The sequence below is a fragment of the Thunnus thynnus genome, chromosome 20 (genome assembly GCF_963924715.1).
Source record: "Thunnus thynnus chromosome 20, fThuThy2.1, whole genome shotgun sequence".
Classification (NCBI taxonomy): Eukaryota; Metazoa; Chordata; class Actinopteri; order Scombriformes; family Scombridae; genus Thunnus; species Thunnus thynnus.
Window position 1 is genome coordinate 25,887,042 of NC_089536.1, and position 19,377 is coordinate 25,906,418.

The following is a 19,377-nucleotide window of genomic DNA, read 5'->3' on the forward strand; positions in this document are numbered from 1 at the left end:
TAGACCTGCTCTATGTGAAAAGTGTCCTGGGATAACTTCTGTTGTGATTTGACGCTGTATAAATAAAAATTGAATTAAACTGAATAACAGAAGAGTAAAATAGTACAAGAATGGACACAGATCAATGAAAAAAGGTTGAACTTGTCTCCGGCTATAAATACTTTGAAGCATTTATTGATGGCAAACTGCTAAGCTAACACAGATGCTGTGTACAGTGTGCCAAAGCTCAACACCTATTTTATAAAATAAACAGAATGCTTTTAATGTGAGTAGAAAGGTTTTAACTGACCTGTTGGTGATCTATTAAACTGTGATGTAAAACTACTGGGCTGTAGCAACTTGGGTTTTCTGCATTCATGATAAATGCATCTGCAAGAGACTACTATTACTTTGGATGATCAGTGTTGTCCTCTGTAGGCTGAACTTTAGCTGCTCTCCTTACAGGCGCAGAAATCAGACCCATGTTTTAATGTGTACAATATTATGTTTTTTTTTAATCCCTACAGAAATGAACAAGCACTCACCCATGAAGACATCTTGAAAGCCACAGGTAGAAACCTGTCCACAGGAGGATCTTCTGGTAGCACAGGTGGGTTGGCTGCCTCCACCTCTGTAGCCCATCAGATATTCCCCTGAACCCACAGAGCCTCCATCCTCCTCCCTGCTCCTCAACCTCCTCTCAAGCTCCTCCGTCCAGTCAGCTGAGCGACTCAGAGGTCCAGCAAGGCTTCGGGAGCGCTGTCTACGGACCTGGTGACCCTCAGCTGTCGTCCTGTCAACATTTACAGTTGTGGTTAATTTTGAATGTGCCTTCACATGTACAATTTAACCAATCTTGACGTTTCAAATGATATGTTCATCTTTAATGCAGACTGTTGTCCAAAGCATTCTGAAATATATTAGATATTGTGTTTTCCTGCCTTTTAGTCAAAACCAGCTTCAATCTTTATTGAATGTATGTCATTATTGCTTATTAATGCAACTGTCATTGATTTGACTGACTGATTTGAAAAGTCTGCAAGTTGACTTTAATACTATATGGAATTAAATTGAAACACATGGCTGTTTGGGATGTCAAGGAAATGGGCAGTAAGATAGAAACCAGGAACACTATTCCATGCTTTGGAAAAAAAGCTAGCAGTGTAGCTGTGTGTGATTTTTATTTAATGGGCTAAATCATGTAAAAACACTGGAATGGTTCTTTAAAGGTCATTTAAACTATGGTACTGATGTTTAAACATTCTTGATATAGTTTTTAGATATTATTTGAATCTACCTTGGCTAAGGTCAAACATTCTAAGGCTGCACATTCACCTTTGCATTTTTATTTTAGTGTCCCAATTCTGACTGTATATGTACTATACAGTGCCCTCAAAATTTTCAAGCACTGAAAAAAAGTCATATCCATGGCGTGTACACTGCTTTCTGCTACCCCCACAATGCAAAGCACTTAATTTTATAGATGCATAAATTTCACCTTTCAGTGATGATACAACATGACGATGAATTTATTGCTTACTATAGAGTAAACTATTGCATGTCTATTATATAATGAGTAGGAAGTGATTTTTTTGGACACAGGTATAAGTAGTTACCTAAAATCTCCATCTAGATCCATTAAAACCATCCATTCCCAAAAACAGTGAATGTCCAATCATAGCTTAGCAGCAGTAACTAGGCATGGCAGGCCTGTCAAGGTTTGGATTTCTTCACATTTTGAAGTGTTGTGCATGGGGATATAGTCACAGAGATACTTGGTAGCTATAGACCTTGGGGGGTTATGTATTTAATTTCCAAAAACAAAAATACTAAAGTGTAAGGAATTGATTCAACAGTATGTTGGTTTATCTAGAATATTTTGTTGGGTTAAAAAAACCCTGTTCAGGACTGGGCTTCTAATAATAGTGTAAAATATTAGAGATAACTAACTCTATATAATAACAATATAAGAACATTGATGTTCTTTTATTTCCATGGTGAACGTGCTGACTTTTTACCTGTGTTGTGGTCCTTTTTTGCATTGTTACACAGCACATCATGAATGTATTGATTAATTGTGGATTGAAGATCCCTTGGCAGAGTTATTATTGTCATGTAAGTCATCTGGAGACAAGGTTTTCAAACAACTCAGGGAGTTAACGTTCAAGGTGTAGTGTGTAGGATTTAGTGGCATCTAGCAGAACAGACTTGGCAAAAATGGAATATAATATTCATAAGTATGTTTTGATTAGTGTGTAATCCCATGAAAATAAGAATTTTTGTGTTTTCGTTACCTTGAATGAGCCCTTTATATCTACATAGGGAGTGGGTCCATGTTTCTACAGTAGCCCAGAACAGACAAACCAAACACTAACACTAAAGAGGACCTTTCACATTTTCGCGGCCACTGTAGGTTCTCCTACATGCTTGGAAGAGGAGCGGGAGGGTTAGGGGTATGCAGTTGGTTGCAGTCTGCTACCTCACCTCTAGATGTCACTAAATCTTACACACCGGTCCTTTAAGTTACAACTGAGCAACAGTTGTCATTTCAGTCAACAAAATGTAGGATTGCCAGCCAAAAATGAAATCAAGGAATTACTGTTTTAAAAGATACCACAAATCTTGATTGTAAATTTGTTGGTAACTACAAACTTTCAGTGCTAAATTGAAATGTTTGACGGGCGTAACAAGACTAACTAAAGTCAGATGGGGTTGAGCAAAGTGTCAGTTCCAGTTTATTCCAATATTGAGCTTATTTTCATAGCTTTGACCATCATTTCTAGTAGTTATTATTACGTTGTAGACATCAAAGTAGTTACTGAGATCTGTGAACATAGTGACATTGCTACAACAAAGTCTGATGAGGGAAGAAAGACAAGCAGTCAGATGATCAGACAGATTGTAAACAAGCCAACGATTTGGCCAGATTATAAATCAAACTGAATGTGAGCTCTGAAATGTTGGTAGTAATCCCTCATTGCACAGGAAAGCTTTTTGCACACAACTACAGAACAGTGGGGCAAATTGAAGTAGGAAGTGGGTCGGTAAACTGTAATGCATGTTTACAATGGACAGTTTGGGTAATAATTTTTCCATTCAAGTTTGTTTTAGCTTCCAAATAAGTTTAATTAAATTGGGGGTTTGTTCTTGTCTGCCTGATTGTCTGACTGCTCATGTTTCTTGCCTTGTTTGACTTTGTTTTAGCAATGCCAACATGTTGCCAGATCTCAACAATTAACTTGGAGAGTACAAAGTTAATACAAGTTAATATAAACTAATACAAAGTTATTATTGTAAGATAAATGCCCACAAGTAATAAACTGGAATTATGCTTTAATAATCTAACAAAGTGACTCCAATCTATCTGCAACCTTGATATATATGACCTGATAATAGTAAAATCAAGGTCAAAGTTTATGTTAAAAAGCATACTGTATCTTATGTGCTGTCATAGTGTCATGTCAATGGTTAAATAACATAAAAGATCATATTTAACTTGCAGCAACGCCACAGGTACCTGTGGAGGTGATGGTGGGCTCTGCGCGGGGACAGAGGGCTGTGGGAGGGTGACAGGGCTGGGGAGTGTCCTGGGGAGCTCAGCTGTCTGGTGGTGGTCTTGATGTAGGAGGGGAAGATGGGAGGGTAGGGTTTCACCACGGGGCTGGAGGAGGAGGAGGAGTGGGTGGACCTGAGGAGACGTTTAGCCAATGTAGGGCTCTCCTGGGGAGGCAGTGGGGTGAAGCAGACACTGCTCCTCCTGCACTGCTGGTTGGAGGGGGAGGCACTAGTGCCGGCAGCAGCAGAGTGGTTGGGTTCAGATCCAACGCTCAGGCAATCTTCAAGGGACTCAGCACTGGTACCCGAGCCCAACTGACCCTCACCTTCTAAAAACATGGTCCCTGAGCTCAGCCCCTCTGTGGGTTCAGGACTTTTGTTGTGGCTGTCTGCGGGTGGAGGACTGAAATCAACCACACTGTGCACCCTCTCCTCCTCCTGCTGGTTTTCCTCTCCTGCTTCCTCCTCCTCCCCTGGGGGTTTCCCAGCACTGTCAAATGTGAGATCAGGGAAGCTGTTACCACTGGTCGTCATGGTGACCGGGTTGACAGCTGCCCCCCCAGCAGTAGCCATGGTGATGGCTGTGTGAGGGGGCTGCTGCACCCAAACATGCTGGTCTTTTGTGCCTGTGGCAGCACAAAGAGAGCCTTCTCTCTCCTTCTCCCTCGGCCCCTTCCCGTTTAGCTCCGGATGCTCCTCCTCCTCCTCTTCCCTCCTCTCGTGCACCTCTGTGTGAAAGGGGAGGTGTAGTCCTGGGGGCTGCTCTGTGTGCTTGACAGAGCCAGACAGAGTTCCCGTTTCTAGGAATGACAGCGCATCAGACCCAAGCTCTAATTCTGGGGTCAGGTCAGGCTCCTCTGGAGGAGTTAATTTGACTACTCCATTACTCTGCTTCTTCCCCTCTCCCGCTCCCCAGCTCAGATCCCTTCCTCCCCCTCCCTGTGCCTCCACAATTGAGTTAACCCCCCCATGCTGCTGTTGGTGCTGGAGCCTTATAGCAAGCTGGATGTCTGCTAGCAAATCCTCGTGGTCGGCTGCTGAGTGGAAGCTGTAGATATCGGTGTCTGACCCCGAGCTCCCTCTCTTCTGCCCTCCATCCTCCGGAGAGGTTGCTGCTGTTGATGTTTTCCGCGGCATCTCCTGCTTCTGCTCTCCTCCCCCTCCATCTCCATCCTTTTTCTCTTGGTCCGGTTTCTTTTTCTTCTCAAGGAAAGCAGCCTCAGTATCCGACTGTCCAAGCTCATCGGCAGACAGATCAGGTGTTTTTGTGATGTCCAGTTCATCATGTTGAGATGCTAACACATCCTCCTTTGAGCCTGTTACTGATGAACACACGTCTCCTTTCCCTTTCAGGTTGCCCTTTCTCTTCCGGATGGAGAAAACAGAGGACTTGGACTCAGATTTGTTTTTCTTCTTGCCTGGTCCTGTGCCATGCATCCCCCCTCCTCCTCCACTGCTGCCTGCTCCTTTACCTCCATGCTTACTGTTGAGTTTCTTTCCTCCTTTTTTTGTCGTGTCTCCTCCTCCCTCTCTCCATCCCTCATCCAGTGAAGGGTAGCTTCCATTACCTGATGCTGCTGCAGCTTTCTTTTGCTTAGCCTCCTGGTTGCCCATGTTGATGCAGAGCGTCCGACAGCTGCCTACCTTCTCCTCTCAGGTCATGCCTGGGAGAGCTCCTCCTGTCAGGGGGAGCTTATTAATGCCTGTTCCTGGGGCAGGTAGAACCGTCTTGGCCTAATCTGTGGATGCACGTCTGCTGGAGGAGGAGGAGCTGCTGCTGGTGTTTTTTTATTTCAAATCTCTGTTGTGCGACGATTTCTGTTCTTCCTCCTTGTTTTCCGGTGACGGAGGCTGGCGTGGCTGTGATGTTGACGCTGATGCAGGAGAGACATACAGCTCCCTCCTCCTCCTCCCTTTCTCTCCTCATCTTACCCTCCCCCTCCCCTTCCTCCTCCTCTCCATCTGCTGAAAGGAGTGACGTAGGCACTGCATGCTCACTGGAGCTCTGACAGAGAGGCAGGCTGGGAAAGATGGAAAACAACTGGGTTGGAGAGACAAAGCCAGGCTTGCTGGGGAAAAGCATAAAAAAGACCTGAGAGGAATAAAGATGCTGCTGTGCTTGTGGTGAGGGGGACTAGAGGCATGGATGGATTCATGACTGTGCACCCTCTTCTTGGCTGGATAGTCTCACTGTAGCTAATCACACAATTCTTCACTGCGTTTCCCATGATTCCCAGACTCCAGCCTACATTACCCACAGTGCTAAGCATGGGCTGGACTCCAAGCTAGTCTATACAGGGCTCATGAAGCTCTCTGTAACTGCAAATTGCCGATTCTCAAATGTCAAAAACCACCTTTACTTCAGCTAAACAGTAGCACACACAATACAAATAACATACTAATACTTATTCGTAATAAAAAATAAGGGTTGTGTTTAATTACAAACAAAGGTCAGGCCAAGCTGCCACATGGTTGATATTTTAAAGGATCAATTACAGTTTTTTTAGACTCAATATTTAAATTTGATTCAACTTTTAGGCTGAAAATAAAAAGAGTAATAGTAGTAGTAAAAGTAGTTACTATTTCCCCAACAGAATGTTTGGCTTTGAAACAGCATTTAGACTTTCATGATGAAAAATAAAAATGTTATTTTCTAGGAGTTGGGGTTTGTGACGGGGCAAAACTGATTCATCACCTCAGTATTTCTAGAATCCTGGCTTTGGCCCTGAAAATACCAGATTTGCAAGTAGGTTAATCCAAACAATTTTCTGATGGGTTTTATATTCCCAAACATTAATTGTTGAATTGTGATGGAATGCAAACTGCCACACCCTTACTTACTGACTTGCCTCATAAAGAGCACACTACTTTCTGCATTGACATTGAAGGTTGGCACTGAACTTAAATTATGCGCTGCATATTCATCCAAAAAAAAGTGACGTAAGAAAGAGAAGAGATAAACATAGGAAAGGAAAAAGTAAAAACGCCCATAGAGCTAATTTATTTTAAAAAGCAAAATCATCAACAGGATACCAAGCGTCATGTAAAAAGCCAATGGCATTACTAGAGACAACTTCTCACGCTCAACTCTCTTCTCCATTTGGCTCAAACCTCATGTTCCAAATAAACAAAAAGCCTTTTTTCTTCCCAGAATGGAGGCAGAGAGGAACAGTCATCCTGTGACACCTATTTCTTCAATATAAAGTATACAGCTGAAATAAGCCATCAAAGACGAAGTAAACTTGTAACTCCAAAACATAGAAAATACTTAACAAGGCCCTGCTCACATAAATACTCCCCAAATCAAAATTATGGGACACAAACTCAACCATCTCTCTGACAATAATAAATCCCTACTTCTCTACTGCAATAGGTGACTATTTGCTACTATATGCTTTCTGTTCTGGCTTTATGCACCAGAGGTAATGCATCATTAACACTCAATATTCCATTTGAGCAGCACTTAAAATATGCCAATGTCAGTGGCAAAAATATACTTGTGAGTACTTAATAAATCTTTTTACTGACCAGATGCATGTAAACAAAAGTTTTACATAAACACATTCTCCTGCTGGATTCCTGTCAATATCCTAGTTTCTTATCTATATGTAAGCATATAGTCAAGAGTCTGAAAGGTTTAACAGAGTTGAGTGTAAGGATATATTAGACTTCTCCTAGAAACCCCTTAGACTTGTAAAATACAGGTGTAGTTAGAGCCATGCATTTTTAATCTTACCTTATACATGAACTCATTTAGGAGCTACCCTTTTCCTGTCAGTTCACTGCTCATAGATCATTAATCAAATAAACTGATGTAAAATATCCAGAGACTTGCACACAAAATGTCTCATCATTGGTGTTGCAAACTAGATTCATGTTTGAAGATGTGCTGATATAATTTTCCTACAAATCAGGTTTTACATTATTGTGTAGGGAAAAAGTAATTATTTTGTTATTGTTTTTTAAATTATTAAATAAACACTTTTATTTAATAATTTTAATATGGGAATTGCTCTCATGATGGAAAAACTGACTTTGTTGTTTCTTCTGGAATTACAGTGGTACAGTATGGTAAATATTGTTAGAGTGAATATATCAGTATTCACTTTGGCCACTAAATAAAGTCAGTTTGACAACTAACAATTTGACAGTTTTATCTTGAAGCCACTGGATGGCGCTATTGCACCATTATTACAGTGATGCACTGATCCAGAGTTGCAGTAGTGCAACAACATGTTACAAACTTTGTGTCTTCAATCATGGATTAATTAATGGATATTAAAGGAAAAAGTGATGATGATTTCTTAAAACTATGTCACCTACATAGTAGAAACGTACAATTATTTTTGGAATTGGTGCCCTATGACTAGAGAAATTTGAGAAAGAGGCTGTAGATTCCCCATACTACTCTTAAGGGGGAATGCTACAACAACCAGAATACATTGTGCCCTTCGTCCAACTAAGACTTATTGAATCTACTGACAATGTGTTCACGGCCAGATTAGCACTAATTTTATTATTTATTTTCATTTACAAAACGTTTTTCCTCATCAAGTCTGGATATATTGAAACAGTGTGCAAGCAAAAACTGTTTTTATAGGATCTGCATCATGTAGCTCTCCAAAGTACGCCGCCATCTGGCTGACTTTCGGCAGCAAATGAGTGGGGGGCTATGGGTGCAGGCAACATGGAGGGAATTTAAACATTGTTCATTTGCATATACTAGACACATTGTAATGATACAACGCTGGTTGAAAATCGGCAATGTTTTCCTTTAAAAACATTTAATTTTTGTTGCTGTTCAATTTATACATGTGGACATCAGTTCAAACAATGACAATTTTGTAGACACTGAACTGTACAAATTAATAAACACAAGTGCAAAGGATTCACTCTTTGGGGTGAATTCACAAAAGGATTACGTGGCTTTTGCAGCCGTTAAACCTGCGCAAATGAGACAAAAAGAAACCTTGTAATTCACAAAGCACCTGCAAAGGGTGAAATGCACAGCAAACTGCGCCGCCATGCAAATAGTCTCAATGTACCTTTGCTATTTGCACGTAAGCCTATGTAAATTAAATAATATGCATACATTTGGCGCAAAATATTTATATGCAAATGAGTTTCATTGCAAAAACAGTCCAGTTCACAAAGACCGGCGCTAGCTAATAGTCACATGTAGGTAGAGTGGAATTATTAGCGTCTTCAGAGAGTTGGCGGTAACTGAAGCGCACTTAACTCACTCACAGCTCTCTCTCTCTCTCTCTCTCTCTCTCTCTCTCTCTCTCTCTCTCTCTCTCTCTCTGTCTCTGTCAAGTCTTAAAGCTTGTGAGGCATTGAATGATATTGAATTGATATTGAATGATATTAAAGTATTTATGGCGAAATCGTGGGTATGGGGTGGCAGGTTTATCTCAGACTTTCAGCTACTCAAAATAAAAATGTCCTGACAGCTCTGATGGAGCTCAGGATTCATCCATAAAGGTGTGGTTTATTAGAAACAACTTCACCGTATAAACCTGGAATCTGTGCATAACAGCTGATCTGTGTAGATGTGTAGCAGAACACAGAATATTAATTACTGTCAGATCTTGACTGAACCGGTGTTAATGAAGTTACCGCTGCTGTGCCGGGTGCGTAAATGCGCACAGCCTCTTTCTCAGTTTGGAGACACACTTATCGTTTCAGCTGCTGTGTGATGCTGCAGCTGTGGGAAACAAACAGAACATCACTACTGATGTTTCTGTGAAATCCCAGATACATTCAGTTACAACTGAACAACAGTATTGTAAGATTCAGAAATTAATCCAAGACGTTTCAGACCAGCCTGAGTCACATTATGAGGTGTATTTTGACATTTCATTACAGATTATGTTATAGGTGCAAAATACTAGAGAAGTAAAAGAAGTGTGTGTGCATCTCTGCTAAGTAAAAACTTTTGTGCTCTCTGCAGTTTTCATTATGGATCAATCTGTGTGCTGAAATGTGGAGAAAAGCCTGGAACACTGGAAGCCATTCTGCTCACTCAACCAGACATTTAACAAGGGCAAATTGCACTTAGCTGCAAAACTTTCTGGGCACGTTTGCACCGTCATATCATTAGCGCAATATCATTTGTGAATCGGACCTTGAGACGGCGCAGATAGCAGTTGCAAATGATACACAATTCATGGTGCTATCAGCGGCCGCAATCCATTCTTTGTGAATTCGCACCTTCGTTTTTAAACCATTTACATATTATCCCACAACAGTATGTAACTCTTAGAAATATTGTCATATTGTCATTGTGAAAACAATGGAGGCAGATCAGAGGGGACATCAGACAAGGCACATGGGTCGAGTTATTAGTGAGTAATTGAGTAAGTGAGGTTTTGAGGTTTTAATTTAAACATTTGTTTATTCATCCAAACAGGAAACCTCTACAGAGCAATGAAGCTGAAAGGGCTTAATTTCTCTTGTGGTCTCTATTGCATAAGACTTTCTTTGTAAATCAGATTCAAAACTGTGGATCAATCTGTGGATGTATAAAACTTCAATTCTATGAAAAATTCAGGGCTGCTTTTTTGCTTGATCTACAGAGAGAGTCCATTCGTTCATGCTTCTGTGGAAACAGAAAAAGCAGACAGTTTCTTAAGTAGTCAAATCACTCTCACTGAAGACAATTCACCTAGAATAAAGCTTGTTTATAATAGCTATGATATGGTTTACTCGTAGTACAATCTAAGTTGACCACCATGATGTGCAATACACAATACCGTATCCCTTTTTGTGGACTACATAATACAGTGGAGTAAACAGTGTTGTGAATATACAATACTTTCAAACAGGAACATAACATTTAGTATTCAAAGAAATGCCATCATGCAGACTGCTTCCCTTCCACAGGCATCTCATGATGTGCTTTGACTGATTTTGTACACAATCCAATTCACTGCTGTTGCACTGAACATGGTCCTGCCAATATGCACTGTAATTTAACAGGCTGGAAGTGGATGCTATAATGTTGTTTTCCAAATGTGCACTGAGCATGTGTCTTCACATTATTACAGTGTTCAGTGTTAGTATTTCCACAAATGTAAGGGTTTGGTCAGTGTCACACTGTGTTACATTTTTTTAGCTGACAATACACAGCTTGTGAGCAGCTTCATATAAACACTACAATGCTGAATAAAAATCAGTACAGATTGCCTGACTCAACCAAGGTATCAACTGGAATCCATACTTGAACTATCTTTATTATATTACTGATTTTGTTTATTCTAAGTGTCCAAACCACAGCCTGTGAACTGAATATGAATCAAATGACAAAAGATTGTAGGTCATAACAGGGTCCTACAAGACAGATTTTAAAATATATCTCAATCTAGGTGTACCTAATGAATTTGAAACTGAGTGTTTGTCATTGCTGACATCCAGGTTATCATTTATGTCAAAGCAATATTTCAGTGGACTGTAAACTAGCTATCAGATCTTTCATTAATATTATGTATTCTATGTATATGAAAAATAAAATCATGCCTGCTAGTTCAATAACCATGATGTCATTACAAAAAAAAAAATCATGTGTTGTACTGTTTTTTTTCAACACATGGAACTATGTCTGTGAAATTTTAACACCCTACTTAAAATCTTTTTTAAAAAGACTCAGTGAAAAACAAAACTGGCATATTTAAACTGAGCTCTAAACTGTCCTGGTAACATCAGTATTAAAAACAATTAAAAAGCTGGGTTGCTTTTATTTTGACAAATAATCCTAAAAGGCTCATACATCCTTCAAGTCATTTCACCTACAAAATTTCTTTCTTCCTAATTCCTAAAACACACCAAACTATCATTATTCTGCACTAATGCTCCAGCAGAAAATAATTAAATACATCTCTGCTTAGATTTGCATCTGAAAAGTTTGAAGCCCTGCTAGTGATTCCTCAAGGCTGCATTGTTGATTAAAACTCACAATACAAAGTGTTAGAACAAATTACATTCTGAAAATCTTTCTGTTTGTTCTCAGTATTGGGGTATAAATGTAAAGTCTGTCCTGAGAGTGGTACCAGAGTAAGGGCCATGGAGGCTACCAAAAACATTGTAATTCATCCTCTGTGGATTAATATCCACAACATTGCAAACATGGAAATCCAGCAGGTACCTTCTGAGCTATGGTGACATTGGTCAAAATTGTGGCCAATGTGAAAATGTGAGTTGAGGGGCTTTGTCAAATTATTAGGAATTATCCTCTGGGACCACTCACCAATTTGCCACAAATCTAGCCAGTGGCTGTCAAGATATCATGGAAGGGCTAACATACCAGCCTGCTATGGCAACACTTCCTGTCAGACCACAACAAGTTTGGGTTAGGAAAAATTCAGTTCAGTATCTTTTCCCTGAAGATGTATGCTGCATTTCAACTCTGAAAATGGATCAGGAAATGCATCCTTAAACGCAGATCCATTAAAAAATTTGCCACTCTACTCTACATTGGGTCTTTCTTCTGGAAAGCCACAGCCTTCCTCTGATGGAAGTGAGGCTTGTTCTTCTTTTGATTCCACTGGCACATCAAAATATCCCTGAAAGTTGTTCGGAAGGTCTTGTTACACAAGGCGTAGCACATGGGGTTGACTGTGCTGTTCACATAACACAACCAGTAACCCAGTGCCCATAGAGTTTGAGGGATACAGTCCTGACAGAAAGTGTTGACTAACACCATGATATTATATGGTAACCAAGTCGTGATGAAGGCAAACAGGATGGCGCTGAGTGTCCGTGCTGCTTTCTTCTCATTTGCCTTTTTTTCATTCTTGCGCTTGTTGATCTCTGTCTTGGCCTTAGAGGCAAAGCGTTTAGCCATTGCTGCATCTTTCATGGTGATGGCTGCAGGTGACTGGTCAGCAGGCGATGAGGAGACACAGTTTGATTGCGACCCTCTTTGACTTCTGATGGATGATGATGGCTGTTTGTCTTCGCTTTTCTTCACCTTTCTATGTTTCTTACCATCTAGATAGATAGATAGATAGATAGATAGATAAGACATGTTGTATTTGTATTTTTCTTTATATATGTCATGCAAACAAGACCACTTAGTAGGTTTATGTCCAACCTGTTGGAGGCCTTGATGGGTCTGCACCATGAGCTTCCTCCTCTGAACCTGACTGGTCCCCAGAAGCACAAGCTTCATTGTTATTCAAACTGTCACAGCTGCTCTGCTCTGCCTCGCCCACAGTTGTCGTGGTATTGACAGACCTCTTGGATGCATGGCGATCTGGTAGCATTGAAGAAAACTGGAAGAAGAACGCACCACATCTCCCTCTGTTTCCTATTCCTCCTGGTGTGCTGGCATTGTCCTGGTTGTTGTTCTCAGAAGGCAGCTGACTTAGTTCATAACTGCTGCAGCTTTGGGAGCTCATCTGGCGCTTCATGACTGACGAATCCCTCTGGTTGTTAGTCGCACTTTCTCCACCAGCTCTTCTACTGCCAGTCCCTTGATTTTGAGCCTGACTTTGGCACTTGCCTGACCCAGATCCCTTTAGACCCTGTATATCTTTTGCACGTTTCTCTGTCTCCTGATAGATCTTCCAAAACAGGAAGGCCATTATAGTCACTGGCAAGTAGAAGGCAGCGATAGCAGTGCAGAAGGTAATAATTGGCTCAGACAAAAACTGGATGTAGCACTCATTTGGTTGGACTGTCCGTTCACCCACAATGTACTGCCAGAATAGGATGGCTGGAGCCCAGAGAATGAAAGAGATGGACCAGGCTAAACCAATCATGGTCATGGCCCGCTTTGTTGTACGCTTGGCCCTGTAGGTCAAAGGTCTTGTCACAGAGAAATACCTAAGAAGATATAAGAAGAAAAGTAAGCAACTGTACATAGAGAGAGTAACTGTAACTCTGACTGTGTCATGCAATGCTGTCATCCTTAATACTTCTACTAGGAGTCATCAAAGTACCAACATGATACCAAATATGAATGGATGCTTTTTGTGAGCAAACTGATCTGTTAGAAAACTATGTGTCTACACTATCCAAGACATAAGTATCATCTGACCACATCTAAAGGCAAAAGTGCATTGGAAGGTCTTAGGGAGCAGGTTTCTTAGCTAACATGAGTAAAAAACAAATGGCAGGTGGAAATTAAAAGCCTAATATCCGTCTTATATGTTGGTCAGTCTGCAATCTGCAACAACATTTTTAACACTACAGCAGTCCACAGTGCAAAAAAAGGCTGTGGACCCTTGTTGTAGTTCATAAAATGAATTTTTAGGACATTGCATTACATATGGCGTTATTACATATGGTGATACATTGCTAAGCTGATAGTCAGGAGCTTAATTTTGAATTAATCATTGAAATAAGTCCCATTCAACCAAAAAATGTAATGACTCCTGTTTTGTTACCTGTCAAAGCTGATGACAAGCAGGTTCATAACTGAAGCGTTACTGGCTACGTAGTCTATTGCAAGCCATAAGTCACAGACCACTGGCCCCAGAGCCCACTGGTCCATGATGATGTAGGTGGTGTACAGGTTCATAGACAGTGTGCCAATGGTCAGGTCAGCAAATGCCAAGCTAAGCAGGTAGTAGTTGTTCACCGTCTTCAGTGCCTTATTGATCTTGAATGACACCAGCACCAGGATGTTGCCAATGACAGTGACAAGAGAAAGTGATCCAGTGAGGAAGACAATTATGATAACCTGAAGATGTAGAGGGAAGAACAGAAAGAAACAAAGAGGGTGGTTAAATGCATTACAATGTGGAAGATGCTCTTTCTCACTTTCTTATAGAGACTCTATATTACTGTTTATGTCCTGAAACGTGTGAAAAGTGTGGACAGTTAACTTTCAAAACATCAACACTGAGCTGGCCAGAAAGTTGGCAGTTGGGGGCTTCAAATTATCCATATGGTTTCTTGAAACCAACAATGCTATTGAACAGCAAATGCCATTGTATCGAAATGTTGGCAAAATTCTCAAATCACCAGCCAAATCAAAGTGCTGGATACCACCATGGTTAGTTTGGAAAATATGCTTTTTAGGGTAAACTGACTGGGGGTAAACTATTGGAACACTGTCCAGGCATAAGAAAAGACAATGCAGACCTCTACCAAGCAATAAGAAAACCACTTTATGTAGATTCATTTTGTAGTGGATCCCAGCATCCACAGATGTTTGTATTTTATTTTCACATATAATCTCTGCCCATCCATGTTGTAATGTACATTTTTATGCAGATGATGCATTCTTACAGGTGAGAACAGTCTCTCAATTTGACCATTACAATATGCTTTTACAGTATGCTTTTCAGCATTCTCTTATTATTCTCATTATTATCATTCTCTTATTAAACACAAGCTTGTTTTAAATAAAAATGGATGGATGCACAATAATTTAATCCGACTTCTAGAAGTACTTATATAAACAGAAAGAATTGAGTCACTCATTAATTTAGACAAGTTCATCGCTTTTCATAGATGCAAAGTTTATCTTGGAACATCAAGCGACTATTTCAAATGAGCCAGAAATTCCCTTGGGCTTTGGAGCAACTATGTGAAGAGTGCAGCTGAGTGTTTGGCTGGTGGTTAGAATTCCATTCTACTGAAGCAGTGGAATTCACACAGGGCGGCCACAAAACTGCCCTGCATGCTCTGTCCTGGGGTCCTTTTACTCATTTTGTTGCTATCAACCTGTCTACACATGTACATTAGATGGCAAAGGTGGCAAAAAGCATGTTTCAAAACAAAAGTATAAACAGTATCATCAACTAATTTGTATGGTCATATGACCATGACTAACAATTAAAAATTATTTCAATTTAGTGTAATTTAGTGGCATCTAGCGGAACGGACTTGGCAGAAAGGAATATAATATTCATAAGTATGTTTTAATTAGTGTAAGATCACCAGAAAATAAGAAGAATTGTGTTTTTGTTACCTTAGAATGAGTCCTTTATAGGTTCTCCTACATGCTTGGAAGGGGAGGGGGAGGGGTATTCAGTTGGTTGCAATCTGCGACCTCACAGCTAGATGCCAGTAAATCCTACACACTGGTCCTTTAATATCTTAGGGGCTGCTCAGTGTTTTTGGTAAAATGGAAACACAGCTGATTGTTACCTGCCAGACTGTGTGTCCTCCTAATGGATCAAACTCCTCTGCTGGCAACATTAATGTCCTGTTAACTGGTGATTCAGTGAAGTTTCCTCCTTGCCTTGAGACATGACTCACGTTATACTGCTTCCACCCAACAACACTGTCAGATAACATGGCCAGCTCTGGAAAAGAGCCACCTGAAGATGAGGAGAAAAGATTTAAAAGCCACAATTCAAGGCACTACATGTTAATATGAATATTTTTTTATTGACATTTTTCCAATCGTAGTAAATCAAAACCGCACAGAACCAAATAATCCTGTACAAATAACAAAGTGACCTCATGGACTGTCTTTCTCAAAGACTTTGTTGAAGGCTACATGAAATTCTGTCAGATTTGGTCAGTCTACAATTATTGTCCCTGTGAATCACATAGAATTCCACAGAAGTCTACAGATCTTTTATCAGCAGATTTGTTACACCTGTGTTACACCTGCATTATGTCAGCAACCTTTGGTTTCGATAATAAAATTTTGATTCTTTTTTTATCCATTTCATTTTGTCTATCTCTTTTTAGTTTTATTGTTTGTATGCTCCTTTTTGCATTTTATCTAGTCTTCCTATATTTGTTTTTCTTCCTACCCTGTCTAATATATATAATATATATAATTTTTCTTATTATAGTCGACTTTATCTAAAATGCAATATTGGGGAGTACCTTGCAAGTAAGCTCTTTTGGTTTACTTATACCCTGTGCATATCATTCTAGATGTTTATTGAATGCTTTTAAAAGATCATTTAAAATGTGCACACAAATACACAATATCTGTGGGGCGGCTGTGGCTCAGGAATCAGAAGATCGGCGGTTTGATTCCCGGCTCCTCCAGGCCACATATTGAAGTGTCCTTGGGCAAGATACTGAACCCCAAATTGCTCCCAAAGGCTGTGCCATCAGTGTGTGGATGTGTGTGAATGATTAGAAACTTCTACTGATGAGCAGGCACTTTGCATGGCAGCCTCTGCCATTAGCGTATGAGTGTGTATGAATGGATGAATGTGGCTTGTTGTGTAAAAAGCGCTTTGGGTGGTTGGAAGAGTAGAAAGGTGGTATATAAATGCAATCCATTTATTTGCATTACTTATTTGTTATGGTGCTCTAGACAGTACCTAAAATGGCAGGCTCAGCTGTGATGGCAGGATCAGGCTGGTCTCTCATACCAGGAGTATTGTTGGTGAAGAAGTGGATAGGATCAGAGCTGGAGGTCAAGTTCATGATGACCAATGGACGTCTGGAAAAAAAGAGGAGAAAATAGATCTGCAGATGCAAAATGCAGGATTAACTTGACTTGTTTCTTTAACATTTTTACAAAAGCTTTTGGAGAAAAATAGTTATAAAGAGGTTACTACTCGAAGCACATGTTACCATCACTTGGCAGATTGTGACAAATTGGAGCAAAAGGTACTATATCCACAGGCACACATACATGTTGTACACTAATTACTGGCCACTACAGGTTTTTGTTATGAGCACCAAGCTACAACCATCTGTGTTCATCATAAAAAATATGACACACAATGGATCTGTTTTTGAGGAAGCATATTTAAGAACTGGTCAGAGCAACCATCAGGATTAGACTGGTGCAGGTAAAAATAAAATGTATAGGGCAGCAAAAATATGCATTTGGAACAGTGCATATGAAAAGAGTGTGTATCAAAGCCAACTCTCTGACTTCATAACACCTTCAAACAAAGGCAGCTGAACTTTAACGGAACAAACTTGAGGCAAAACAAATACAGAGTCCACAAACAGCTGTGGATTAAAGCATTCGTGGATCCCCAGACTACACTTTTTGTTGAGCCCCCTACCGTATTACCAAACGATGAGACAACTCAGTAATTCAAAAGTTTGACGTCACGTCTGTAGGGACTACAGAACAAAACACACACACACATAGACAACAGTGGCACAAGCACACATACACCTATATCCTGTAATATAAACAAAGCAATGCCTTTATATTAGCAATCATGAGCCACAGTTATATCACCATGACATCTGACAACAGAAACAGGAAAAATATGTTATCACAGACAGCAGGAGAGGACTGAATGGAGCTTTAACAGGGACAGAGTAACCAGCATTCTAGCTGCCCAGTCTCGGTCGGCTGTGTGACATCAAAGTTAAAATTACAATTTAAATTGATAATGGTAGATGCATAGGTGCCTGAGCAATGGAGCAAGTGGAGCAAATGCATCCCCATTATTCAGTTAGGGGGAGCAAAGTTATGGTTTTGCTACGCCACTTTTTGTCTTTTTTAAAATAAACTTATCATACAGTCCCCAAAATCGGGTGATTATATTTAAGCAGCCTATATCGATGATTATTTTTTCTATTTTTATCACCTGACAAAAACTAGTAATAAAAAAATCTGACCTTTTCAGACCACCCTTTGAGTTGTTTTAGTCCAACCTGTCCTGAGATTAAGACAGACAGAGCAGAGCTTTTCCTCACGGCGCCAAAGTGTGAATTAACAAACACTCAAATGTTCAGCGATGGAAAGTAACTTGTTTAGACTTCTGCAGAGTACTCTGCTTTGGTTTCAGTCAGAATTTGGATGGAGTTATTTTTAAATATGATGACGCATCACTCCATGTAATGATCTCTCATCTGGCTGCTCTGCTCTGTGCTTTAATTATTATGATTATTCTCTCATTTTCTCATACACGGTAAATGAGAGCTGCAGATTTACTCTAAGGGGAAGTGAGGTCTACTCCTCAACTAAAATGGCCCTTTTAAGTTTTGAGGAGCAAAAATCACCTCCTTAGTTGTGCATTAAAAAATAGTTCTTGATTTGAGATAATGTGGGTTAAAATAGTCTGCTTTTGAAGTGAAGATTATTCATTGAAGATGGCCTGGTAGCCTGCAACCTACTGACATTTTAGGCTACATAATGTTTTTATGAATATAATTTCAAATATTAAATTATAAAATAGCCATTCTTCTAATAATGATTTCCTGTCCTGATCCACCCAATTATATACTGTTCTTGATGGATTCTTGGTTTTCGTAGCACCCTCAATCTAACTAATCTAGACTAGTGCAGGTAGCTGTTTCTTGACTTAATCCAAGAGGTTAGGTGGTGTAGAAATGCAGGAAATTTGTTTTAGAACACTTTTTTCCTGGGGAAGGACGCCCAGACCCCTCCCCCCACAAATTATGTATTTCTCCAAGTTTGCTCCCCCATTTTAAAACATAACCAGGCGCCTATGGGTAAATGCATAGTTGCCATTACAGTACCAGTACAGTGCTAGTATTCAAATTGCACACATGCAGCAATCCACGTGCAATCATTGTTCATCCTCCAAATCCAAAAAAAAAAAAAATGAATCTGGTTAACCAACAGGTTTACTTTATGCTAACATGGTATAATCCTATCAAGCACAAGAGAGGGCTACAGCAGATAGAAGTTTGAATACTTACATTAAAAGCTGGTACACCTGCTTCCAGGTCTAGTTTAAATGTTTTTGTTGGACTACATTTTAAAGAAGGGCTACATCTACACTTAAGTCAGTTAACACTGCCTAATATTAACATTAACTGCCTAATTTTTTTTCTATTGATAGTTGGCTAATTAACTGCAAGTGTTGTATTTTGTTTCAGCCTTGTATGTGAGCAAGGACCCATTTATCAGTAAATCCAGACTTCATTTAAAGAGTTTTTTGTACTTACACATACAATATGCAGTTAAGCATTGTTTTAGATTGTAAA

General features: G+C 39.9%; 2 protein-coding genes across 2 annotated transcripts in view; both read right to left on the reverse strand.

Annotated features, from left to right (window-relative positions):
- The window catches only part of fmn2b (formin 2b), a 31,112-nt gene extending 25,643 nt beyond the window's left edge, over positions 1-5,469 (reverse strand). The window contains exons 1-2 of the mRNA XM_067577142.1: positions 3,497-5,469; positions 525-772 (exon numbers count right to left, since the gene is read on the reverse strand). Coding sequence (XP_067433243.1) covers positions 525-772; positions 3,497-5,148 — 1,900 coding nt within the window. The 5' untranslated portion in view covers positions 5,149-5,469. The remainder of the gene's footprint in view (positions 1-524; positions 773-3,496) is intronic.
- A 3,135-nt stretch (positions 5,470-8,604) lies between these two features.
- Positions 8,605-18,226, reverse strand: chrm3b (cholinergic receptor, muscarinic 3b). The gene is made up of 6 exons (XM_067576452.1): positions 18,043-18,226; positions 16,776-16,897; positions 15,634-15,806; positions 13,923-14,218; positions 12,626-13,359; positions 8,605-12,522 (listed from the first exon to the last, which is right to left on the reverse strand). Exons 2-6 carry the CDS (start codon positions 16,879-16,881, stop codon positions 12,002-12,004), a joined length of 1,830 nt encoding a protein of 609 aa, XP_067432553.1. The 5' UTR covers positions 16,882-16,897; positions 18,043-18,226; the 3' UTR covers positions 8,605-12,001.
- Between the last annotated feature and the right edge of the window lie 1,151 nt (positions 18,227-19,377).